At 45.2% G+C, this 23,458-nt stretch overlaps 11 protein-coding genes across 11 annotated transcripts; 6 read left to right on the top strand and 5 right to left on the bottom strand.

The window, feature by feature from the left end:
• Positions 1 to 71: 71 nt before the first annotated feature.
• V2V93DRAFT_320654 (timeless protein-domain-containing protein) lies at positions 72 to 2,888 on the top strand (the record flags this gene model as incomplete). Its single annotated transcript, XM_066907329.1, has 3 exons — positions 72 to 369; positions 438 to 1,268; positions 1,321 to 2,888. 3 exons carry the CDS (start codon positions 72 to 74, stop codon positions 2,886 to 2,888), a joined length of 2,697 nt encoding a protein of 898 aa, XP_066768074.1.
• A 68-nt stretch (positions 2,889 to 2,956) lies between these two features.
• Positions 2,957 to 4,309, bottom strand: V2V93DRAFT_364608 (uncharacterized protein). The gene is made up of 5 exons (XM_066908884.1): positions 4,053 to 4,309; positions 3,911 to 3,986; positions 3,849 to 3,858; positions 3,672 to 3,784; positions 2,957 to 3,605 (listed from the first exon to the last, which is right to left on the bottom strand). Exons 1-5 carry the CDS (start codon positions 4,137 to 4,139, stop codon positions 2,986 to 2,988), a joined length of 906 nt encoding a protein of 301 aa, XP_066768073.1. The 5' UTR covers positions 4,140 to 4,309; the 3' UTR covers positions 2,957 to 2,985.
• V2V93DRAFT_364607 (splicing factor 3B, subunit 5) lies at positions 4,200 to 4,971 on the top strand. Its single transcript, XM_066908883.1, has 4 exons — positions 4,200 to 4,327; positions 4,389 to 4,471; positions 4,554 to 4,677; positions 4,789 to 4,971. Exons 1-4 carry the CDS (start codon positions 4,325 to 4,327, stop codon positions 4,843 to 4,845), a joined length of 267 nt encoding a protein of 88 aa, XP_066768072.1. The 5' UTR covers positions 4,200 to 4,324; the 3' UTR covers positions 4,846 to 4,971.
• On the bottom strand, positions 4,935 to 6,164 carry V2V93DRAFT_128768 (uncharacterized protein). The gene is made up of 2 exons (XM_066906797.1): positions 6,016 to 6,164; positions 4,935 to 5,945 (listed from the first exon to the last, which is right to left on the bottom strand). The coding sequence occupies exons 1-2, from the start codon at positions 6,061 to 6,063 to the stop codon at positions 5,196 to 5,198; spliced, it is 798 nt and encodes a 265-aa protein (XP_066768071.1). The 5' UTR covers positions 6,064 to 6,164; the 3' UTR covers positions 4,935 to 5,195.
• Positions 6,165 to 7,099: 935 nt separating this feature from the next.
• V2V93DRAFT_320643 (mitochondrial carrier domain-containing protein) lies at positions 7,100 to 8,521 on the top strand (the record flags this gene model as incomplete). Its single annotated transcript, XM_066907327.1, has 9 exons — positions 7,100 to 7,160; positions 7,251 to 7,288; positions 7,352 to 7,393; positions 7,449 to 7,562; positions 7,628 to 7,761; positions 7,820 to 7,997; positions 8,062 to 8,281; positions 8,340 to 8,424; positions 8,485 to 8,521. 9 exons carry the CDS (start codon positions 7,100 to 7,102, stop codon positions 8,519 to 8,521), a joined length of 909 nt encoding a protein of 302 aa, XP_066768070.1.
• An 888-nt stretch (positions 8,522 to 9,409) lies between these two features.
• On the bottom strand, positions 9,410 to 10,556 carry V2V93DRAFT_390010 (ELO family; the record flags this gene model as incomplete). Its single annotated transcript, XM_066912383.1, has 3 exons — positions 9,410 to 9,452; positions 9,611 to 10,436; positions 10,487 to 10,556. 3 exons carry the CDS (start codon positions 10,554 to 10,556, stop codon positions 9,410 to 9,412), a joined length of 939 nt encoding a protein of 312 aa, XP_066768069.1.
• A 109-nt stretch (positions 10,557 to 10,665) lies between these two features.
• V2V93DRAFT_364597 (Metallo-dependent phosphatase-like protein) lies at positions 10,666 to 12,663 on the bottom strand. Its single transcript, XM_066908882.1, has 5 exons — positions 12,448 to 12,663; positions 12,180 to 12,348; positions 11,984 to 12,107; positions 11,820 to 11,910; positions 10,666 to 11,766 (listed from the first exon to the last, which is right to left on the bottom strand). The coding sequence occupies exons 2-5, from the start codon at positions 12,194 to 12,196 to the stop codon at positions 11,078 to 11,080; spliced, it is 921 nt and encodes a 306-aa protein (XP_066768068.1). The 5' UTR covers positions 12,197 to 12,348; positions 12,448 to 12,663; the 3' UTR covers positions 10,666 to 11,077.
• Positions 12,664 to 12,697: 34 nt separating this feature from the next.
• V2V93DRAFT_364593 (auxin efflux carrier) lies at positions 12,698 to 14,897 on the bottom strand. Its single transcript, XM_066908881.1, has 2 exons — positions 14,301 to 14,897; positions 12,698 to 14,228 (listed from the first exon to the last, which is right to left on the bottom strand). The coding sequence occupies exons 1-2, from the start codon at positions 14,487 to 14,489 to the stop codon at positions 12,930 to 12,932; spliced, it is 1,488 nt and encodes a 495-aa protein (XP_066768067.1). The 5' UTR covers positions 14,490 to 14,897; the 3' UTR covers positions 12,698 to 12,929.
• Positions 14,898 to 15,292: 395 nt separating this feature from the next.
• On the top strand, positions 15,293 to 18,461 carry V2V93DRAFT_364589 (uncharacterized protein). The gene is made up of 3 exons (XM_066908880.1): positions 15,293 to 15,496; positions 15,568 to 16,127; positions 16,185 to 18,461. The coding sequence occupies exons 1-3, from the start codon at positions 15,358 to 15,360 to the stop codon at positions 18,177 to 18,179; spliced, it is 2,694 nt and encodes an 897-aa protein (XP_066768066.1). The 5' UTR covers positions 15,293 to 15,357; the 3' UTR covers positions 18,180 to 18,461.
• A 1,952-nt stretch (positions 18,462 to 20,413) lies between these two features.
• Positions 20,414 to 22,570, top strand: V2V93DRAFT_390006 (DEAD-box ATP-dependent RNA helicase; the record flags this gene model as incomplete). The annotated part of the gene is made up of 3 exons (XM_066912382.1): positions 20,414 to 20,565; positions 20,731 to 21,218; positions 21,276 to 22,570. The coding sequence occupies 3 exons, from the start codon at positions 20,414 to 20,416 to the stop codon at positions 22,568 to 22,570; spliced, it is 1,935 nt and encodes a 644-aa protein (XP_066768065.1).
• Positions 22,571 to 22,686: 116 nt separating this feature from the next.
• V2V93DRAFT_128162 (uncharacterized protein) lies at positions 22,687 to 23,398 on the top strand. Its single transcript, XM_066906796.1, has one exon. It carries the CDS (start codon positions 22,954 to 22,956, stop codon positions 23,311 to 23,313), a length of 360 nt encoding a protein of 119 aa, XP_066768064.1. The 5' UTR covers positions 22,687 to 22,953; the 3' UTR covers positions 23,314 to 23,398.
• The last annotated feature ends 60 nt before the right edge of the window (positions 23,399 to 23,458 follow it).

The raw sequence follows: 23,458 nt of genomic DNA, 5'->3' as shown, positions 1-23,458 counted from the left end.
CGGATTAGCTACTCTACTCTTCCTAGGATCTTTCCAAGTCCTTCATATCCCATCTTCAAACCCTGTAACAAATGGAGAACGATATCGACCCTCTGGTGTCCGATTCAATAGCGCATCTTGTATCAGCGCTTGGTGGTCCCGACCGCGAACTCCCCGATGCGCCCTATGTTCTTGGAGATGACGCGTTAGGCTGTCTCAAGGACATCAAGATCTGGATCAAAGCTTACGACGAGAAGCTCAACAGACTTGACGTAGCACGAGCTATTACTGAAACAGGACTTGTGGAGAATGATTTAATGAGGATTGTGACTGACTGGGAAGCTGCCGGACGAGCAGTTGGCGCTCGTTACAGAATTGCTCTGGCTTGTGGTATGTACCTACATATATCGTTTGTCACTCTCTCTTATTGTGAGATTGATACTAATCGCAGCCATTAGTCGAACTTCTCGTTCCTTTATCGTGGCCTGTTCAACTTGAAGGCGCCCGTTACAACGCAGATACAAACAAGCAGAAGCCACACATTGAGCGCGCGCAGAGAAAATACAAACAAGCAGCTCTCACTCATCCTAGCGGTTCAGTGCTAAGTTCCGTAGTTTGCGTCGCACTCCCGGCAATTGCCAAAGATCGCCGGGAGCGGTCAACTCGTGACGAGGCTATTGTCAAACTTGTTCTTTATTTTTTACGAAATATCGCATTAATTGAGATACCTACGCAGGATGCCGTTGACGATAGTAGAAGCAGTACTATTGTCGCTTTCGAGCGCCAAAACATATTTGATCTCATTGCTGTTCTTTCATCTGGAATTGAAGATGATTTGAAATCTCTCAGTCTTGCTTTACTAGAGTTACTGTTTCACATTGTAAAAGGCATTGATCCATCCAGCATATTCGTTGACGACGAGCCATCAGTTTCAAATCCTGTGTTAGCTTCAGAAGATAGTTCCAACACCAACAACCCCTGGCTCGCTTTGGAAGATGGCTCTCGAATCAAAGGAAGATCAGGACCAACACGTCATAACCGATTTGGGACAATGACCTCTCTTGTTATCAAAGGACAAGACCGGCTTACCATCTCTGGTCCGCAAGCGATTGACGGTACGGCTGCTGCTATCGATAAGTTAGACTCGTTGAAGGCACCGCGACGACAAGAAGGTAGACGCAAGGCTCAAGCAGATGATGATCCACTTGAACGACCCGTGCGTATCACCAGCGATGCGCAAAAACTTCTCGCTTCATTTGTCGGTAACTTTCTCGATACGTCATTTAATCGTATGTATCCGTAGTTTCTTTATATTTAGCATGACGTCTAACAGCTTAATAGCTCTGTTCATCAGTATCCGTAAAGAAATCGAACGCGAGTCTGGACTCGTCGAAGAGCACCATCTAGTCCAATTTCTCTATCTAATCTCCTGGTTTCTCAATGCCGAGCTTGAGCGACAACGCAAGACTCCAAACGAAGAGCTTGGTTTTGGTCTAATAGCCGGAGTTCTTGATCATCAGTCGCTAATAACAATCACAAAACTTATGCGCCAAGCTTCTGAGAATAGACAAATGACGAAACTTGCTTATGCTATGAATGCCTTCAAAACTGTGGTTTTGGTTGCCTCGGAAATGTCGGCGAGTAATATCGAAGCTGACCGTGATATTGCGGAGAATATGGTTTCAAGGCTGTTTTACGAGGAGACCACGCTTGAGATGATTTCCAGATTGCCGAACGTAATCAGAAAAGCACATATGCTTTTACAACAAGGGTGCTGCGATTTGATTTACGTGGTTTTGAAAATTCTTGAAACTTTCTCAAAGCAAGGTAAGTTATTTGTCAAACAGAAGAAGCGTCGTCGGAGATCCAAAGCAAATCGGCAATTCACAGACACATCATCGAGAAAGCGCAAACATGGGTCTGAGGATGACGATGAAGATTCCGAAATCGATGAACATCCAGCAGATAAACTGGCGCGATCTACAGCAGCCTCTGAGCGTGCATTTGAATTTGCACGCTTTGAATCCCGATTTCTCACACAAAATTGTGTTGATATGTTTTGTCAAGTGCTTTCGAATTACGCCGAGTTATCCGACAGTCAAATCAAGCGCGTCATTTCATTTTTCCACCGTGTTTTTTTCAAAGACGAGCAGGAAATTCTGCTGTTTCGTCTTGATTTTGTTAATCTGCTCTACAAATGTTTGGATCCCAAACGCGGAATCCCAGCTTCGCGTAGCTCGCGCGAGGATGTAGAGCAATTTATGAAGCATTTTACTAGAAGACTAATCAGGAACTTAAAAGAAAGACCGGCTTATTTTGTTGAAATTCTGTTTACGAAGATGGTTGGATCATTGCATTTTTTGAAGTATGGCTATGACGACGTGTCAAAGAAGAAAAAACAAGCTAGAAAACCATTAGCGCCAGATTACGATGAAATGGAGGATATTTATCAAGATATTTTGAATCAACATGCTCAGGAACAATCAAAGCCTACAGATGATGGAGTAGTTGCTAATGCACTTGCAGAGAAAAAGCAAGCAGCGCGTCTAGCCGCTGAAGCTGAAATGGCGGATTTCATCGATGACGAGGATAATATCTCGTTGGGTTCTGTAGGGCAAACGAGTCATGCTGTCGAGGATCATCACGATCAAATGCCGACTGCTGAAGAACTTGAGGCAATGATGGAGGAAGAGGCTGAGGCTGAGGCTGAGGTTGGAAAAGCAGATAGGGATCACGAAGAGGATTATGATGTCACTGCGACAAACAAATCAGCACCTCTTCAACCTATTGAGAATATGGATTCTGCGGCTAGTGAGAAACGACTGGATAAGGCTATATATAAGACAGGGTCGGGGAACTTTATGCATGATACTCTTTCCGAGAATTTATCCAAAACTACAAAAGTGTGAATGATCCAGAAATATGTACATTTCTGATAGGTGTCATTCAGGGAATCAGGATATTGTATATTAATGTCATGAGAATTCGCAAGTTTAATTATTCAATCTACCGAGGATCAAAATACCGACTCCGTAATACTCCAGAAAGCATAGACATCTTACTCGTCCCCGCTCCAGCTCGACCATTTCGATTAACTTCGCTCAATAACGCCTCCTCGAGCGCCGAGCGGCTAATGCTCGCATCCGAGAGATCACTAAATGAACTCCCTGTGCTGTTCTGCGCCACAATGTGATGCCGCGATGCATCGACGCCTACTGCAAGAGGAGAACTTTCGCGACTCGGCGGAGTTGATGAGTGGAGATTGCGGCGATAAAGATGATGAGGTAGCGGTTGGGGAGAAGCGCGGGATTGTTGAGTGGGTGTTTGCCGATTGAAGCTGGATTGAATGTATGAGGTACGCATCGGTCGTCGCTCATTCGTATGTGCCGAGACGAATTGTTGAGATTGTTGCTGCTGAGCTTGCTGTGGAGATGATCCGGGAGAGGAAGAAAACGCGGGATCGTCTGCAGAGTATCGGGACGCAATCGATCGGGTATCATCGCTTGGATGCGAGGGCACATCATGGCGTCTGGTATATGTATGTAATCTGCGTATGTCGTCAGATCCTGGAGTCCCTGCGCCCTCACTCGAAAGACTGCGTTGCCCAGATTGATTAAGGAGCATAGCTAAAAGCATGGATTAGTATGATTCATCTTTGCGCGCTACTAAGTTATACGGAGAGATTGTCACACAGTTTTGAATAGTCACACGCTGCATTTCCTCGCTGACTTGTTGCAGTTCACGCTCGTAAAGCCATGCTGCCTGTTGCAATAAAAAGGGAATAGAAGCCTGAAAATATTCTGCACTGATCGATTGCATCCGGTTAGTATCGTAGGCTATAGATGTTTTATACCAAAAGATAAACAAACAGTTGAGGCCCTAATCTTGCATGTTAATATCTCTCTCGCAGCCTTTTAAATCAGGTACGTACACTTTATATCTGTCCGCTTACTCGTCCGTGATAGTATGCTCCATAGCTCCTGTTCTTTCTCAGAGTTCCATGCAACCTATACAAAACAACAGTTAACTCTATTGTCTGTAATCAGATTTTCGAGATTAGATCCATGAATTACCGGATTAGGATCACTGAAACCTTCTCTGGGAAACGGAAATCGAAGATATACAGTATACAACGACTCTTCTTGATCTTTCAGTGGCATTTGTCAAAATATCACGCAGTTGAACTTTGCTGTTAACGAACACGCTTTGAATAAAGATAGTTGGCCGTTACGCATGTCTTAGGATCCTATCCATTAGTCACGTGACATATATCACTGCAAAATATATCAGGCGTTGAGAAGTAGTAGAGACTTAGCAGAGATCAGTATTCTGGTTAATCTCCACAATGGTGTGTTAATAGTTTTGATGTGAGAATCAGCATGTATCTAATCTCTGATCTGATACTGTAGGCAGATAAATTACGTGCGCAGCAACAACTTGAACAGCTTCAAGCGCGCTACATCGGCGTCGGTCACGCAGATACAACAAAACAGTAAGTTGTCTTTTTCCTCGCCAGATTTATTAATTCTTACCTTAATCAAGTAAAATGTTACTAATTATAATATATAATATAGTGAATGGATGAATAATATCCAGCGTGATTCTTTGGCGTTATACGTAGGGCATCCGGCACTTTTACAGCATTTTTCGGTGGCTCTTAACGAACCGCAGCAAAAAGTCAGAAAGATGTTCATTGATGTATGATTTCCTCTGAATTAATTCCTAATTACTTGCGAAGGAGCGTGGATACGGATCTTTCGTAATGCTTTTTATGCAACTCATTGAGCACAATACTAACGAGGCTACTAGAAAACGATTCAACCATGCGGTCCACCAAAAGATAAAGATGCGGAGATGGAAGATTAAATGCGAGAATAGATGAATTGGGAAATATTGCCAATGTACACTATAAAGGAATTATATGGAGTTTTGTTGTTTTCGATCTCTGAAGTTCAATGTTTGATAGGTAACAAGTGTTTTTTTATTTACCAAGATATGGTAGCCGTATGTAAATAGTAGACTGGAAACACAACCGAGAATCCTACCGCGAAAAAGATACACTGCACAAGAAAAAAAGAGAAAAAAATAAACCCAAATTAAATACCATTACACCGTATGTTGAAAGTATGTACGTATATCGTCGTCGTCATCGTCAACATCATCCTATCGCCCCACACTACAAGCAAGTGACTCACGCAAACGACTCAAGCAAGCTATTACGAAAGATCAAGGGAACTGCTGGTTTGCCGCGATGTGGCAGATTGTTCCTCAAGCAACCCAGACTGCTCGTTAGTAAGCAGCGGCGAGTCCGATATTATACTTGCGTATCCGCTGCTTTGCCGGCTGTGGCTGGTCTGCTGTGCCGATTTGATAGCCGCATTCAAACCGCCAGCAGCAAGAGCATACTTCTTGTAAATTAATACAGTGTGGATTAAGCTGATAACGTTGCCGATCAAAATGAAGGCAAACACTGTGACACACCACTCAGCAGCGACTGAAGTCTCATGCTCCCATTTGGTACTGCACGATTCGTTGTAGTGATATTTGAGTACGCAAGCATTAGCAATACTGTCTGGCGTAGTAACGAATGGTGCAGAGCGATCGTAAACCGAGTTGAATCCACAACATTTGAGCGCGGTTTCGATTTTCTCGATCCGAGCATCTTGGCTGTCGTACATGGCTTTCCAAGCAGTTTCGTGCACGCACATACTAAGCGAGTTAAGATACGGCGTCAGCAAAGCAATGAAGAGAGAGGAGACGACGACCAGCCCGATCAGTATGGCTGGATAGAACATGCGTTGCTCGGTGAAGACTTGTTTACTGGCGATGGGAAGAACGAGAAGCAGCAGAGTGGCGGACGGTAGGATCATTGCCATGACAGGATAAAAATCTGGAAGCGGAAGATGGAAATGAGCGGCCTTGGTGAGCTGCATCACTCCGAGGAGGGTGAGTACGAGGCAGGCGGTCTAATTAGTCAAAGCAGTCAGCAGTGCATCTCGTATTTCCATGAATCAAAGGAATAACGGAAGAACGTACAGCCGCCGAAGTTAAGAAGATGAGATTGCGCTTGGCTGTGAGCATCATGATGAAAAACAAGAGTATCAAGTGATGTAGGAGGAAGAAGGAGTGGAGTAGGAAGATAAAGAATAGAAAGGGCCGCTGAGGCAAAAAAAAATGAGAAGTGAGCTCTTCTAAATGTACGCCGGGACCAGCCTTTCACAGTGAAAGTTTAACTTGGCGAGGCTGGCGCTGTGTGGCGCGACCGTGCACTGCCATCTCTGGCATGCTATTTCCCGACTCTGCCATTCGTCAGAATACACGTGACTTGTAGAAGAAAGCGCTGAAAGAAGACAGTAAAAAGATGGATATCGTCTGCGACAGAATAGAGTAAATGAGCAAAAACAGAAATGCAGAAACTGCGGCTCCTGGATTGTTGGAGCTGCTCGTATTCAAGAGATGCGAGAAGGAGGATGACGCATGAGCGCCACAATCGCGTCGTCGTCATCGTCGTCCACGAGAACATGCAAAAGGTACGCTCAGAGAATGTCTGATTATCAAAGACGATAATCATAGCTCACGTGAGTAAACTGAGGCGATAGAGGCGAGGAGTGATACCGGAGCGAGATAAGAGTAAGAGGTGTATGATAACAGCGTGCGATCAAATTATGAATCAAAGAGAAGAACAACCAAGCAGGATTATCAAGTAATAGCAACAAACAAGTAGAAGTAAACGGATTGAATTATCAACGAAGATTGCTGATATTACAGCATTGTTCTCTCAGCTGAGCTATCGCGAACAGCAGACCAAAAGCCAGTCGCCAAGTTGAGAAAGCTCAATTGTCCTACTCAAAAACAACATTCAATAGCATAGAATTGCCAAAGACACAGAATAAAACAAAGGCATGGTAAAAAAAGATATAAACACGAATAGATGGAGATAAAGAAGAATGCCATCGCAAACTTGCGACTCATAGCACGCTCATCGTCAAACTTTAATTTTCGGGGCCGAATTTTTTTATTGGCGTTTTTTTCATTTCAATCATTCTCGTAGTGCATTATCGGCAACCGCGGAAAATACAGTCCATATCTAGTCTACTATTAGAATTTAGATAAAATAGAAATGTCTCCTGCTTCATCTAAAGACAAGTCTAACTCCGGTATTGCCCGTGTTTTGGGCTCTGGTAAGTGTCAATTTGGGTGTCATTGATGACCGATCTCGAGATGATCGCGTATCGAGAAGCTATACTGATATTTTGATGCGTAATTTATAGCCTCAGCTGGTATTGCTGAACTTGCTGTTTTCCATCCTGTTAGTGCTTTTATCTTCTTTGACTTTATTGGTGAATTATTAAATCTGACGACTGGGAACTAGGTCGATACTACCGCCAAGCGTCTGATGTCCAACAGCACTCGAGTGCGTAATGTCTGCCGCTACACAAACCAGTGACGATTACTGACTGAGTATATAGGTTACCTCTTTGTCGCAATTGAACCAGGTGGTCTTCCGCAACTATGCCAACGAGCCGATCTTGCGCAAGACCTTGTCACTCTTCCCTGGTCTGGGGTACGCTGCGGGCTATAAAGTGCGTGAATGTTTTGCTAAAGAGTTATTTGGGAATGCAAGTATGCTAACAAATTGTGAATGAAGATTTTGCAGCGTGTGTACAAGTACGGTGGACAGCCGTTTGTCAATGATATTCTTTACACTCGCTACGGCACCACTTTTGAGGACTCGTTCGGCAAGAAGAATGGAAAGGCTCTTTTGTCTGCCACCTCCGGAAGGTATGAGTATACTATTTTTAATGTGTCTTCAGTGTGTTTTGCTGACTGTCGATTATAGTATGATTGGAATCGGAGAGATCGTGCTGCTTCCATTGGATGTGCTCAAGATTAAGCGTCAGACAAATCCTGAAGCTTTCAAAGGTCGTGGATTCTTCAAAATTATTGCCGATGAGGGTTTTGGTCTTTACCGCGGATGGGGCTGGACTGCTGCTCGTAACGCTCCCGGATCGTTTGCTGTTCGTATCCATGGTTTGTTTGTCAGTTAGGTTTTAGATAAGTTACTGACAGGTTACGATGTAGTTGTTTGGAGGAAACGCCTTCGCTAAGGAGTACATATTTGGATTGAAAGATTACGGTAGTGCTACTTGGAGTCAGAACTTTGTGGCTTCAATCTTTGGTGCTTCTGCGTCATTGATTGTGTCTGCTCCTTTGGATGTTATCAAGACTCGTATTCAGAATAAGAACTTTGAAAACCCGGAGTCTGGTTTCACTATTTTGAAGAACATGGCAAAGAATGAGGGTGAGTATGAGTTTTATATTTCACGAAATGACAGAAAGTGTTTGTTAACGAAGTTTAGGATTCTCGTCGTTCTTCAAGGGTCTTATTCCCAAGCTGCTAACGACTGGACCCAAGCTCGTGTTTAGCTTTGCACTGGCGCAGACGTACGTATTTCGATTATAATCGGAGAGTATGGTTTAGATTCTAATGAAGTTTGCGTATAGGCTGATTCCTGCGTTTGACAAGGTCCTTGGAAAATAAATGTGAGAGCAACATAAAAAGTTTTGCTTCTGTTGTTAATTGCGCGTACATAGACAGATCGACTGTGGCAAGCGGTTGAGAGTTATATGCACTTGATTGATTACTCTGCTTTACTATTCTACTATTCTACTATATACTGTTTACTACCATGTACGATTGAATTCTTTCTATAGTCTTTTTGTATTTTTCATTTTCTTCTTTGGTATAATGACGGCGGAACCTTGTCTATTTGTCTCTCCTTCTCTCTTACTCCTCAATATTTCGAATAATGGTGTATTTGTATTTAATTTTTTCTGTATATATAATCGTTTGCTTGTCTTGAGACTGCCAGAGTACGTAATAACTGCCTCGTTCCGATACTTGCAAACTGAGAAGAAAGACATTTTGAAAATGGCCGAAAATGCATTTTGAAGAAATGCCCCAAAAACTCTGTCTAGCTATCTTTACGCCGTCAAGCCAAGACTCGCCACGTTCACGCTCAAGCTCTTGAATCGGCTATCTTCGTTAATAACACACTGATTGTTTTTTGTCTTCTGATATTTGAAGGTGCGTAATTTTATTCGAATGCCCAAGTCGCTCAGTTACAGAAAGCCCAATCTTCAGCGAAACTCCGCGGCCCGGCGTCGCAGCTCGTGCGGCTTTGATAATTGCGCCGCAGGGGACAAGGTTCTCTTTTTATTTGTTGGGGATGCGCATCTAGTTCTTTTTGAGGTTGCTCGTTCGCGCGATAGCCTCAGTTTGTCGGCACAAATAGCCCGCGCAGGTTTGTCGAGACAGCGAGCGTTGGATTACGTTCTACGCATTTGCTCGGTCAATGACACTATACTCGTCTGCAGCATTATTCAGCTAGATAGCGTGGCTGCAAGGAGACAGTCGGATCCGTGCGGCTCAAGGACGTAAGTCAAAAGATTGGGCTCGGGCTTGAAGGAATCTAGCTTGCCTTGGTTTTGGATGGCTCAGTGCTGGCCGAATTGATATTGAGAATATAAATATCAGTCTACAAGCTATAGTTTCTCAATGTCCCCAAAAAATTCCCACTAGATCAGACCTTACTCATCTTTAACTGCTTTGGCTTTCTCTTTCTCGGACTTCGTGACTGGCTTCCTGCCCAGTACATAACTGTCGATCCAGAACCCAACGAAAAGATAAGTCAATGGCGCCAAGTACAACAGAATAAAGAACAACGCAAATGTCTGACCAGGGTTCGTAAGGCAGCTGGTATACCCGCCCATGCCCGTATCAAAATAGTACACGAAAAGATGGGCAAGCGCAACGCTTCCGCCAATCACAAACTGGCAGATCTGCGCCGTCGTAAGCGCACGCTTGATTGCTTTGGGAACACGGATATTGAGACCCGAAAGCACATAGTAAAGATACATGAGCGTATGGATTAGTGAATTGAAAACAACAAAGACCCAAATCGGTGGAGAGGCGAAGCGAATGCCTGCCCACATCGAGAGCATAGCGCCCGTGTGGTGGTACGTCTGCAGCAAAGACGAGCGTTTGCCCTTGGCGAGAATGATGATTGTATCAAATATTTCATAAAACTTGGACAAATAGAACAGAAATCCATAGTAGCTCAGACCACGAGACCAAATTCCCTCGTTGACAGAGCAAAGTCCACGCCAGGCCCCGGAAGAGCTACTACGCTCATGACCGCGAGCACTCTCGATAATCGTGCCCACAAGCGACGAAGTCATACCCAAGCACGTCCACGCCGAGTACACACACAGAAATATATTGTGTGCAATTACAAGCCACTTGAAAAGTTGCGTGCGAGCGAATCTCGCAGGAGGCGTACCATGGCTGCGCGAGCGGTTGGCAATGTGCACGCAGGTCGCGTACACGGTCGCAATTGTCACCGGAACGCGCAAATCCATAGTCCAGTTAAAAGATGAGGCAAAAAGTGAACCGTCTGCACATGTTAGAAAGCGGATCAGCTAGATGTGAAAGAGTTGGCGTTACCTGGCGGGCCCTGTGGCATCTCGATCCCGACCGGAAACTTGAAGATGATGTGCGGCGGTGACGAGAACATTGCTGCGGAGGAGTTTCCGCGCGATGCTGAGACCATGGCTGTCGATTTTGGACTTGGTCTTGTATAAAAAAAAATGAAGAAAAGTAAACAGGTGTTAAGAAGTAGAATGGAAGGAAGAGAACAAAAGGAGCAGGAGATTAGGCACCTGTACTTGGGTGGGCGTCATTACCTCGAAGCCTCACAAAATGCGATTTAAGGTTGTGTTGGCGCTGAAATGTCTTCCGTTCTAGTAATAGAACGACAATCAATAATTCTTATTCAAAATGACTGGAAGCAACTTGTACATATTATATCCTCCACTATCTGTCCAAAAAAGAAAATGAAAATAAATGAAAGCAGAAATATAAATGCGTCTATAGCACATAATAGTAATATAAATGCGACAGAATACGCGTGCACTGAAACAGCAGCGATCAAGCAATAAAAATCATCAAAAGCAAATGCCCAAACGCCAAACCTTCCACTATTCGTACTCTCCTTCCCCCCATCGACATAAAAAAATAGAGTTATCTATATGTAACTTACAAAAAATAATCTGCAGCCGGCTTCTTTGCCGGCATTCCTTTCGATTCCTGCGGCGCTGCCTCGAATACCTCATACGTCCTCGTCAGCTTGTCGTCGATTGTCAAAATCGCTGCCACATTACCACATCGATAGCAGTAATTCGGTGCCGACCATACAGTCACTATTTCTCCATCAAACATCTCTTTGTAACCCTCCATCACTAATTGGTGTGCTCGAGCAATGAGCGAGAGGTCATTGTTGTGATTAAACTCTTTCACTTTGTCTGCGCCGAATAGATACCCCGCACCTCGAGGCGATACACCCCAGCCGTCTATATCATCTGGATCAGACCACAGTAAATCACACATGGCTCCCTCATGCGGAACCTCTTGTTTCCGATCAATAAGCCTGATCTGATCGAGGCTTTTCACAGCCGGGCTCAGACCGCCATGCACGCAGAATACACCACCAGGCCCACCTACAAGCGCTCCAAGCGCAAGATAATCAAATACGTCACAGCAGTATCTCCATACATTTGCAGATCCATATTTTCTGATACATTCGTCGTAAAATCCATATACAGTTGTTATTTGACGAGATTCATGATTACCACGGATTAGTGTTATTCGATCCGGATAACGTACTTTTAGACAGAGGAGAAGAAGAAAGGATTCCAGCGAATAAAAACCACGGTCAACAAAGTCGCCTGAACCATCGTTAGTTTGAGCTAAGATGCAGATTCCAGAAGGGGAAGCTTACCGAGGAAGAGATAGTTGGTATCTGGGCATTGGCCGCCATGTTCAAACAATGTTATCAGATCATGGAATTGTCCATGAATATCTCCACATATCTGATTCATCCTCTCGTTAGCCATCTCTGCTATCACATATTCCGATTCCTTTCAAAATTTTGTAGAAACATACGGTAACTGGGGCGTCGACAACTTGCACGTTACGCTCTTCAATCAAAAGTTCCTGCGCCCGCGCGCAAAGATCACGAACTTGGTCTTCGGGTATAATCTGGCAATCTTTCAGTAACCCGATAGCTCTAGTTTATTTGAGAAAAACAAATCGTTAGTCTTGCTTCAGTTACAGAAATATGCTACGAAGGAAAACATACTTGTCGAGATCACTCATGATTCCAATCTTTTGTCAAGCCACCTCAGCCTGGCTTATCGTACACGTCCAAATATAGAAAAGCGACAACGGTAGCAACGCAAGATGCCAAAAAAACGAAAAAAAATGATAGCAACTGCAGACAGAAGTTCGCGATGAGGTTGCTCGTCAGCCTGAAACTCAGTATTACTTGTCGCCACGTGAATCAAACTGCAGCAAGAATTTTTTTCGGCTGAATCCAGTCGATCTTGCCAGAGAAGAAAATCACACACCCAAAACAACCAATGCGGGTCAATATAAATATCTGCGCTGAAAGAACACAAGCCAGTGTTATTAAGAACCGCACAAATTTAAAACTATTCGTGGGCGCGTGCAAGTTTTGGCACGCCGCGATGAGCGGCTCCTGAATCTTGAACCACACGTGCTTACTTTAGAACAAGGGCTTAGTGGGATTTCATCCCATTTTCACGCGTTACTTTTCTTTCGTATGGCTTGATTAAGCATCAAAAGTATTATAATAAAATTTCGTATATTATTATTGTTATCCAGAATAGAGACAAGAGAAAGCAAGGCAAACAAAAAGACGATGGGAAGAGAAAAAAACTGAAACGCGCAAACAAAGTGACCCATAACAATATATCATCCCAGAATACCAAATAAACCGTTTACTTCTAGTTAAATGAAAATATGCAATAAAAGCGTCGAATATCAGCGTGTATATACATACAAAGAATCAACACTAATCACTCAACATTTATGCCGCCGGTAACCGTCCACCCCATTCTAACACCTCTAAACTCATAACAACCATAACCATTGTGATTGGTAACGTCAAGACCACATATCCCCAGAACAAAATCGCCGTCATTTCACGCTCAAAAACTTCGTTCAATTGACAAATCTGACTAAGCTGAATCGCGGGCGGTGCAGTCGTCAACAAAAACAAAACTACCAGAAAAATTGGATCGTCGACAATTGACACTCGCACGAATTTCGCGACCAGTGCGAGCACAGGTAGTAGGATGATCGCCGGCAACAGCATTCGCGCCACCAGCGAAGCAGTCACTAACCTTTGAAATTTAGGAGATGGTGCAGCTATAGTCTCGTCTGGGTACAAATTTCCGCCAAGGACAATGAGTATCAACGGTACGGCCACTTGTGAGGTTTGCGTCATTGCAGCGGTAAATGTGTTTGCGGTAAACCCATCCGGACTTTCAAAAATAAGTTGCTGTAATGGACGTATGGTGGCAACAAAAAGTCCCGAAAACATAGCCCACAAAGGCGGATTCATGAACGAGTTGAGTTTATTAAGCACTGCCCATGACACCTTTACTGCAGGTATCTGCAAAAGATGGTTAAACCGACCGACTGCTTCACGCTCTCTAAACGAAAGATTATACGACGGTAGAATTCCAGTTGTAAATGATCCACGATCAGAAAAGGGTTCAGGCCTATAGAAATAGGTCGTATTTGGCTCTCCGTCAGCGTACTCGGCACCACTAGCGGTCGCAGTGTAATCGTGAGGGAAGAGTGCTTTGCTATTCAAGGCGATAGATTCTGTCGAATCATCAGGGGACTCATTCTGCGAAATAAGCATAACTACTTCACGCGCACTGCCAGAAGACGAGTCAAGAATGCTGTCGTTATCTGGTGTCACCGTTGCCGACGAGTCAGAAGAGGTGGCCTCTGAGGAATCCTCGATATTTTTTGCCAACAAAACATTGTAACCCCAAGACCATCGCAACATTTGACCCAACTGCTGAAATATTAAAAGGTATAAGATTCCACGCGAAGCAATACTCGATGGAGTGTCGTTCGGAAGCCACTGAAGAGAAGGTAATGTTTGCGCCAACGCAATCGTCAGTGAGACAGGCAGCGAGTTCGAGTTGCCAAAGACAGCCATTGCAATAACAAAATTGGATTCACGCCTGTTAAAGTTGTTGAATTTACTGAGAATGATACCGGAGAAGTAAGATACAGCAGTTGTTAACACGAATAGGACGGGGATGATTGCCAGATCAGAGAGCTTATCTGCGCTTATGGCGGAAGCGAGCTAATGGTCTATTGTTAGTAGGAGCCCCAAAAATCAAGTTTAAAATTAGGAACATTAAGATAGAGTGCATACCTTTACAAAAATCAAGCATGGAGTAAATATCTGGACGTTGAGTTGCGATATATGCTTTTGCAAGGACGGGTTAAGTAGCCCAGCGTGGGCGGCCCAGAAGCCAAGGATGCAGACGCAGACGACCTGGATGACGGCCTGGAAAGTAAGAAAGGAAAGACTCGCATAGGAAGGGTGATTATGGCCTGCCATCCTCTTGCTGGAGGTGGAGGATAGAGAGAAGAATCCTGAGTAAGAAAACAGAGGGAAGATGTAACTTGGGGGAGTGGCGAGCAGTACACGGCAAAACCCTATTTTTTGAGGAGCACAGCCTCGATACAATGTGTAGTTTCACGACCAGAAAGCCCTACGTCATGGAAATAGCGTAGTTCTAGAATTTTGTAATCTGGCTGGGATTTACGAACAGCAGGGCTGCTGCAGACTCGTTGGCGGACATTGCGTGCTGAGTCAGTCCGAGTCATCGGCCACAAAATAGCACTGCCGTGCACATGCCGATAGCTACCAGTCCGGCTGTGCTTTATCGTATTCATACTACGAAGAAGTGGCAGTATCATACTTCCTTTACTGTCTTCTCTACTATCAGGTAAAGTTGTCTGAATTCCCTGGGCCCAATGACTTCGGTCATCGTAGATCGCAGAGCAGATACAATCTTACCGTATCAAACTCGGGATCGACGGCCTGGCGTGACGTACGCTCGTCCACTGAGCCGCACCATCTGGACCCACATCCCATTCTCTCCATCCATCTATCCCCTCTACTGCTCGGCTCTTCATGCTGTGCACCTCCAACAGGATGCGGTACCGGTACACTCCTAGCATCTTAACTCGGTCTCTGCTGGATTGCGAACAATCCACCTGTCCTGCCCGCCCTCGACGATATCCAGGGCATCATTGCCGAATACGGCTAGCGCGTGATCGCTTAATTATGAGGGCAAGGGTTGTTTGCTGCGTCCTTCTTCACTCGGCTGTTCCTTGACCGCTTAGTATTTTCCCACCGACAAGCTGCTGCCCCGCAACCAGCTCCTTAAGTTTGCGCTTCGTGCTTATTCTATTTTAACTGAATGCCTCCTACTATCCTTCAGCAACCCGCTGTTGGACCTCCCGCCGGTGTGCAGATGCAGAACCCGAATGGCACTGCGCCGCCTGTCGCTGCCTATGTCAAACTCCAGGCCGTCAACGAGCAGGCATGGCTCTCCATCGGTATGCCTAAATCTCGTCTTTTTCTAGTTTTGTTCATATCGATTTATGATACTGACATGTTGTCTTCTCAGGAAATATTGCCGATATGATGGGCGACCATGACCGCGCTGTGCATGCTTACGAAGCCGTCCTCCGCCACAATCCATACTCGATTCCCGCCATGTCGGCCATTGCAAACATTCTTCGTCAGAAGGAGCAGTTCGGACGTGCGATCGAGTATTATCAGTCTATTCTTTCCTTTTCTCAGGATTCTGGCGAGACTTGGGGTGCTCTAGGCCACTGCTACCTCATGATGGACGACCTGCAAAAGGCTTACTCGGCTTACCAGCAGGCCCTTTACCATCTTCGCGATCCGAAGGAGCCCAAGCTTTGGTACGGAATTGGTATTCTTTACGATCGATATGGATCTCTTGAGTATGCTGAAGAAGCATTCACTCAAGTCATGGCTATGGACCCTTCTTTTGACAAGGCAAACGAGATTTATTTCCGTCTCGGAATCATATACAAGCAGCAGCTTAAGCATGACCTCTCTTTGCAGTGTTTCAAGTATATTCTGCATAATCCCCCTCGCCCACTTACTGAAATCGATATCTGGTTCCAGATCGGGCATGTTTACGAACAGTGCAAAGATGTAAGTCTGTTCAATACTTTTTTTTTTAAAACTACACATGCTAATCCCTCAATCTAGTACAAAGCAGCTAAAGAAGCTTACGAGCGCGTGCTTCTCGAGGATCCTCATCATGCCAAAGTTCTTCAGCAGCTTGGCTGGCTTTATCACCAGCAAAATTCATCTTTCGCCAACCAAGATCTGGCAATCACGTACCTTACCAAGTCGCTCGAGGCAGATGGTCAAGATGCTCAGTCGTGGTATTTACTTGGTCGTTGTTACATGACTCAGCAAAAGTACAACAAAGCCTATGAGGCATATCAGCAGGCAGTCTATCGCGAAGGCCGCAATCCGACTTTTTGGTGCTCGATCGGTGTTCTGTACTATCAAATTAACCAATACCGAGATGCCCTCGATGCCTACTCGCGTGCTATACGTCTTAACCCGTACATTTCTGAAGTGTGGTATGATCTTGGTACACTCTATGAGTCCTGCAATAATCAGCTGTCGGACGCTCTCGACGCTTACCAGCGCGCTGCGGAACTCGACCCGAAGAACACTCATATTCAGGTTCGTCTCGAACAGCTGCGCAACCCGCAGGCTCAGTCACAGAATGGTGCCCAGCAGTCTGGCCAGCCCCCGGCTCCGCGACCGCATGACCCGCAGGCGTATCAAACTGCACCGTCTGGCCCGCCTACTCCACGGTGGAACACAAGTATGAACGGCCAGACACAACCTCCGTCTGGACCTCCCGGACTTTCTGGCCCCGTCAGATCTACGGTGGCTCCTCCCAACCCTTTGGCCAGTCAGGGACCTTTGGGCCACCAACCTCAATCGTCAGCTGCGATCGCACCGTACCCGCCATCCGGAACCCCTCAGCCATCGCAGCAGCAACCTCAACAGTTGCCGCCGCCTCCAGAGCAATCCTCGGCATCTATGCCTCAGTATCAGCCGCCACCCTTATCTTACAGGCCTCCTGAAGCTGCCGCGGCTGCTATCCCGACTTCTGAGCAGCCTTCAGCTGCTTCTTCGTCGAGTAACGTTGCAGCGCTTCTCAACGCGTCGACCAAACGTCATCGCGAATGGGAAGATGAGCAAGGTTCCGACTCGAAAAAGCAGGCTACCGAAGAATCGAAACGATCACCTGCTCCCACCTCTGCTACCACGTCCACCGATGTCAAGATCCCGGCTCTGTCGTCGATTTACGACTCGGCGGATGGTACTTTACCACCTGTATCAGCTCCTGACGGAGCCGAAGGAACCTCTGGAGATACTCCATCTCTGCCATCGATGCAAACCAAGCCCACTGAAAAAGTGGCGAAGATCGATTTGCCAAAAGTCGATGCGCCTGCCTCTTCCGAGGCTTCGGCGTTGCCGTCTATCGCTGCGAATCTGTCGTCGCTCGCTTCTGCTGCGCTAGCCGCGCCGCCGCTGACTGCTTCGACTGCTTCATCTGCACCTTCACCTGTAAAGGCAAGTTGGTTGTCGAGTGTCACTGGCCCCTCTGATGCTGAAGTCGCTGTGCCCGCGTCTGGCAAGAAGAAATCGGTGACACCCTCCCCTGAATCGGTCAAAGAACCTGCCAAGGAAATAGCAGCAAGTCCTGCATCTGCGGTAACTGAGTCACCGAAGCCTGCTGCGACATCGGCTGAGAAGGTGATCGACGAGATTCCTCAGAGAAAGGTTGAAGAGGATGAGGATTATGATGATGATGAAGAAGAGGCGGAGGAGGTTAGTGCTGCAGCACCGGCTGCTGCTTCGAAAATCTCTACGCCGGCTGCTGCCGATACCGAGACTGATGGAGATGTCGAGATGGAAGATGAGCCTTCTGATACTAGAGGAGAGAGCCAAGCTATCAAGGATGAGATCATGAAGGATGCTCCGGCGGCTGTGACTGCGGCCAAGGAAAGCACCTCCTCGCCTAATAACTCCGCTGTAACTCCTGCTGCTGCAGAAGCTCCCAAAGAGAAGACACCAGATACGTCAGGCAAGTCTGAAGCCGCCCCCAAAGAGCAAGAGATTTCGGAAAAGGCTACCGAGTCTGCGAAGGAAGATGAGAGGAAGCTGGAGAAGTAAGGTGCTTTATAATTGTGACTGTACGTTTGCGTTTGTAAAAAGTGATTTGAGAGTTTTGTATTGTATTTGTTTTTTGAATGGAGAGATCGAAATCACGATGGTGGTATTTCAATGTATAAGAGGGATCTTTTATTGTTTTGTTTTTGGTTTAACTTTACCACCTTCAAATTCCGTTGGATATTATGAAAATGTGATGTTTTGTGCAGCCAGACAATATTTCTGTCTGCGAAAAAAGATTATGAGGGTTAGGTTATATACTAAGATAATTAATTTTAACAGCTACCTATTTTTCGCGCTGTAGACAAAGTACATGATTGAATAATGAGAACGCATTATTTACCATTGCTAATATTAGAGATTCTACATATCCTGCTGTGTTGATAAATGACTTGCAATCGTAGTATCTCAGGCCTAGTTGGCATTGCTCTTTGTCTGCTGTTGCTTGTGGTGCCATTTTCAACCTAGAAAGCGGCTATCCGCTGTTCAATTTGCTGTTAAATGCCTCGGCAGTCAGTTTTTTGAGATGGGTCAGGACAATTGCTGATATTTTCGCCGCTTGGTTTCTTGCATGCGTCTGCGGTGTCTGGACTCTTAATGGAAGACAAGTTGAGATATGACTTCTTTGCCTTCAAAACTCGACTGGAGCTAAAGAAAGGGCCGGCACACAGTCCTGTAGACAATATTTCTGGAGATATACCATGTCGTGTTAATGGAGATTCTGACATATTAATACACTTGTGTTGTGGCTTTCGACTTTGTTGCATAGAGCATAGTCGTCGTATGCAGAAAGAGGCGAGAGAAGGTGTCAGAAGGAGGATGATTTGCAGAGTTTTGATATCAGAGGCAGAGCTTGTGCTGTCAGTCTGATTGCCGATAACCAGATTATTTCGAGTGATTGTTTGAGCTATTTCTGACTGATCGTGTATCGGGATGGGTCTCCAAATCAAGCCGGTCCTCACATCCTTGCCAGACATGGTTTTAGTCTGGAATCATTGATCAGCTAGTCTGTCTTAAAGATAGAGGAGTGTATTAACGATCGTACCTTCTGCCTGCCCGCAGATGTTTTGTTGTTGCCAAGGTTACGATTTATCGCGCCCATTTTGTTGGTATTTGGTAATTTCTTGCTTTTCTCGCAAGAATTGATTTCTATGCTCAGTGTTCTTAAAGTGGAGCGAGGAGGCTTTTTCACTGTGGTAAGTTTTTCAACCACAATTCTCCGAGCTGCTTTTTAATATTGCTTGACTATAGGGTTGATTCTGGCGTCTGTACTGTCAAAGACTTTAGAGACGCGTGAGCGACGATCTTTCGGACGGGTGCGAAGTTAAGCCCCCCGCTTATCATTTTCTTAACGAATTTCTTGTTCTGCATGACAATTATTAGTCGGAATAGTTATTGATAATTCTTGATAATACGCACGTGGCTGGCGCATGTCTGGACAAAATTGTCACAAGTTTCGTATGCGGCGATGTATGCGAGTTGAAGGTTTAAATTCTAGGAAGTTGCCGGTATCGTGGGACCTCGCTTCTGGTTAGTAGGAATCTTCGAAGAAGTGCATAGGCCAACGTGGGCGGTAAATTTTGCTCAGATACTATGAAGCTAGGCATAATGATAACTGGCACAGTTTCGGTCTCCTCCGCAGATAGTCTCCTCTGCTAAACATCTGCCGAGGATGAAGTGATTATTGTTTTTTAGCAGTAACGCTTCTACATCTTATGTGGGCGAGATTATTGCGAGTAATTCCCATTTTTGTGATGGCATTTGCCTTCTTGCTCTTCGTGGACTATAACAAGTTGTATGCTGGGCGCTTCCAATATAGAGGACCTCGCCGGCGACATGCTGATAGCCACCTATGCAAGCTACCTACATTATCTCAGAAGAATTTGTTATAGCTCCAATAAATTCTTAGAACGCATACGATCTACAAAAGTGAGTTCAGTAACAAAAGTGCTTCATGCGGTGGCGAGAAACGCGGCCGATTAGTACGTCACACACTCGCCACGAGCCGCAGAAAACCCTATTTGTATATATTAGTCATCTATAACGCAGTAAAATCAACTTTCTTAGTCATATGATTGAGGAGCAACGCCACAGCTTTTTTCTTTTTTTTTTCCGTTCACCGTCGCGCCCCTTCTCTGCTCTTTCTTTTCTCTCCCACAACTTCACAGTTGCTTATTTCTTACTCCCCCTTTTTATCAGATATTTTTCATTACTCAATAATTCAGTTTACATTCAACATGGCTGATATTACTGACAAGCTTAGCAACTTGAGCGTCAAAGACCAAGGCGACAAGCAGCAACCTCAGCAGACTTGGGCTGCTACTGAGCGACCGACTTACGTGCCTCCTCACGCTAGAAAGTTTGGCGAAACACCAAAGTACAACTCCGGGTGCGTAATGATCTTTGATATTTGATAGGCAAGAGTTTGTTGATTGGTCGCCGGATGGGTGTTCTGGTCGATGAAATGATCTTTATTTCAATTTTGTTATCGCTTCCAGAACTGTCAAGCACCTTGTCTCTAGATTTTGTGAATAAGTTGACTAATTTCATAAAGATACAGTGGTGACAATCACCACAACGACCGTCGTGGCGGATATGGTGGTCGCGGCGATGGTTTCCAGCGTGGATACGGTGGTGGCGGATACTCCCGTGGTGGTTACCAAAACCGCGAGGGCGGTGCGCGTGATGGTTTTGGTGGCGGCTATGGTCGTGGTGGCCGGTCTGGCAACGATGGCCGATTCGTTGATGGAAAGCACGTTCCTGCTGCTCGTGATCCAAGATTGGAGAAGGAGCTTTTCGGTACTCCTGGCGACAACACAAGACAATCCACCGGTATCAACTTTGATAACTACGACGACATCCCTGTAGAAGCCACTGGAGACAACGTTCCCGAACCTATCAATGTTTTCACTTCGCCTCCTATCGAAGAGCTTTTACTTAGCAACATTGAGCTATCTGGCTACACCAGACCTACTCCTGTCCAGAAGTACTCTATTCCCATTGTCTGCGGCGGCAGAGATTTGATGGCTTGCGCTCAGACTGGTATGTGACGTTGGTAATTTGTTATTTTTGGAAACATTTATTAACAGACTAATATAGGTTCCGGAAAGACTGGTGGTTTCCTTTTCCCTATTCTCTCAGAGGCCTACACTCAGGGCCCATCTGCTACCGGCAGTGAAAATGCTGGCGCTGCTTATGGTCGTAACCGAAAGGCGTACCCTACTTCTTTAATCCTTGCTCCTACTCGCGAGCTTGTGTCGCAGATTTTTGAAGAAGCTCGGAAATTTGCTTATAGATCATGGGTCAAACCCTGCGTTGTCTATGGTGGTGCCGACATTGGCAGCCAGCTGCGCCAGATTGAGCGTGGCTGTGACCTTCTTGTTGCCACTCCTGGTCGTCTCGTTGACCTTTTGGAGCGTGGCCGTATCTCCCTTTCTAGCATCAAGTTTTTGGTTCTTGATGAGGCTGATCGAATGCTTGATATGGGTTTCGAGCCTCAGATTCGCCGTATTGTCGACGGCGAAGATATGCCAAATGTTCAGAATAGACAAACTCTCATGTTCTCTGCCACATTCCCCCGCGATATCCAAATGCTTGCCCGTGACTTTTTGAAGGAATACATTTTCTTGTCTGTTGGTCGTGTCGGATCGACATCGGAGAACATTACCCAGAAGGTTGAGTACGTCGAAGACTCTGACAAGAGATCGGTCTTGCTTGACATCCTCTCATCCAACAAGGGAGGTCTTACTCTTATTTTCACTGAGACCAAGCGCATGGCTGATTCGCTCTGCGACTTTTTGATCAATCAAAACTTCCCTGCCACTTCCATTCACGGTGACCGCACTCAGCGTGAGCGTGAGGCCGCTCTTGACATGTTCCGCAGCGGACGCACTCCGATTATGGTTGCCACTGCCGTCGCTGCTCGTGGTCTTGATATTCCTAACGTCACACATGTCGTCAACTACGATTTACCGTCTGATATTGATGATTACGTGCACCGTATTGGACGTACCGGTCGTGCTGGTAACACTGGTATTGCCACCGCTTTCTTCAACCGTGGAAACAAGGGCGTTGTCAAGGAACTCATTGATATTCTTCGTGAGGCCAACCAGGAAGTGCCAGACTTTTTGGAAGCTGTAGCCGCTGAAGGCGGATACAGTGGCCGTGGCGGTCGTGGTGGCGGTCGTGGTGGTCGAGGCTCTGGTAATCGTGATTTCCGTCGTGGTGGTGGCGGTGGCTATGATAGCTATGGTGCCTCTTCGTACAGCAATGGCGGTGGTAGCGGCGGTGGCTACGGTGGTGGCTACGGTGGTGGCTATGGCGCTTCGTCTTATAACTCTTATGGAAATGGCGGCTCTTCTTATGGCAACTCTCAGAGCGGTGGCTGGTGGTAAGCAGCGCTCAATGTGGTGGTCTTCATATTGTTCATAGAGCGGGATTTCGGACTCGCTCGACTATTAATTGACCCACCGCCATGATCTATTTGATTTTTTCGTTTGTTCTACTTTCAGTCGCTGCTGGTACAAAAATAATGTGTTATCAGTGCGTCTAGTGTATTTGTGTTTGCTTTGTTTTTGATTTTTTCGGTATAGAGTCGTACCTATTCTTGTTACACGCACCAGTGACTATGGTTATTTGGGAATAACCGGTAGAGCATCACTACTCTGCTCTCTTTGTGCATATTCCTTGCTATTTCACAGAAATTTCTTAGTCAAAAGAAGTTTATGGAGTAGATATATGTTGACTTTTGTGTTTACTATGAGTTCTAAGGCCCATTATGTGTCACTTGATTTTTATTTTGTTGGTTTTTGTGTTATCGCATTATTTCTTACAGTTTCTTTATTTCCCCACCTTCAAGTCATTTGTCATTCATTTATATATTTCGTCCTCTTTTATTTACTTTGCGTTTAATTTGTTTTCATGTTTTTCTTTGCAAGGTATGAGGTTTTTTTTTCTCTTATTTTTAAACCACAAGAAAGAGGAAGGAAGTTCAAAAGTTATTTTTGTGATTTTTTACATGCGGGTCTGGGAAACAAAAAAGGAATTTGGGAATTTTAAATCATATGGGATCGGTAACATAAAAAATTGCCATTATTCATGTTTTATTTATTTATTTTGTGAAGAAAAGCCTTTATGACATTGTTGTAAATTTTTTTTATTTATATTGTTTATTGGGATAGGGACACTCATAGAGGTTACTGGTTAATTCTAGACAAGAATCGGCGCGCTTTGCTATATTACTATATATAATATATTAGTACTCGTACGTTATTTTATGGCGT

This window comes from Kockiozyma suomiensis, assembly GCF_038497685.1.
Source record: "Kockiozyma suomiensis strain NRRL Y-17356 unplaced genomic scaffold V2V93scaffold_2, whole genome shotgun sequence".
Taxonomy (NCBI): Eukaryota; Fungi; Ascomycota; class Lipomycetes; order Lipomycetales; family Lipomycetaceae; genus Kockiozyma; species Kockiozyma suomiensis.
This window is presented reverse-complemented; position numbering and strand designations above follow the sequence as displayed.

Excerpts from the sequence above, each read along its gene's own strand:
- V2V93DRAFT_364608 (XM_066908884.1), bottom strand. The coding sequence starts at position 4,139 with ATGCCACTGAAAGATCAAGAAGAGTCGTTGTATACTGTATATCTTCGA. Across the intron at positions 3,987-4,052 it reads GTTTCAGTGATCCTAATCCG|GTTGCATGGAACTCTGAGAA; the intron begins GTAATTCATGGA and ends TGTTTTGTATAG. Across the intron at positions 3,606-3,671 it reads GCGTGTGACTATTCAAAACT|CTATGCTCCTTAATCAATCT; the intron begins GTGTGACAATCT and ends CCATGCTTTTAG.
- V2V93DRAFT_364607 (XM_066908883.1), top strand. Across the intron at positions 4,472-4,553 it reads CACGCAGATACAACAAAACA|TGAATGGATGAATAATATCC; the intron begins GTAAGTTGTCTT and ends TATATAATATAG. Across the intron at positions 4,678-4,788 it reads TCAGAAAGATGTTCATTGAT|AAAACGATTCAACCATGCGG; the intron begins GTATGATTTCCT and ends CGAGGCTACTAG.
- V2V93DRAFT_128768 (XM_066906797.1), bottom strand. The coding sequence starts at position 6,063 with ATGATGCTCACAGCCAAGCGCAATCTCATCTTCTTAACTTCGGCGGCT. Across the intron at positions 5,946-6,015 it reads TCTTCTTAACTTCGGCGGCT|ACCGCCTGCCTCGTACTCAC; the intron begins GTACGTTCTTCC and ends TTGACTAATTAG.
- V2V93DRAFT_364597 (XM_066908882.1), bottom strand. Across the intron at positions 11,911-11,983 it reads TTGTCGACGCCCCAGTTACC|ATATGTGGAGATATTCATGG; the intron begins GTATGTTTCTAC and ends AGGATGAATCAG. Across the intron at positions 11,767-11,819 it reads TACCAACTATCTCTTCCTCG|GCGACTTTGTTGACCGTGGT; the intron begins GTAAGCTTCCCC and ends ACGATGGTTCAG.
- V2V93DRAFT_364593 (XM_066908881.1), bottom strand. The coding sequence starts at position 14,489 with ATGGCAGGCCATAATCACCCTTCCTATGCGAGTCTTTCCTTTCTTACT. Across the intron at positions 14,229-14,300 it reads CATGCTTGATTTTTGTAAAG|CTCGCTTCCGCCATAAGCGC; the intron begins GTATGCACTCTA and ends ATAGACCATTAG.
- V2V93DRAFT_364589 (XM_066908880.1), top strand. The coding sequence starts at position 15,358 with ATGCCTCCTACTATCCTTCAGCAACCCGCTGTTGGACCTCCCGCCGGT. Across the intron at positions 15,497-15,567 it reads GCAGGCATGGCTCTCCATCG|GAAATATTGCCGATATGATG; the intron begins GTATGCCTAAAT and ends TTGTCTTCTCAG. Across the intron at positions 16,128-16,184 it reads TTTACGAACAGTGCAAAGAT|TACAAAGCAGCTAAAGAAGC; the intron begins GTAAGTCTGTTC and ends CCCTCAATCTAG.
- V2V93DRAFT_128162 (XM_066906796.1), top strand. The coding sequence starts at position 22,954 with ATGTGTCACTTGATTTTTATTTTGTTGGTTTTTGTGTTATCGCATTAT.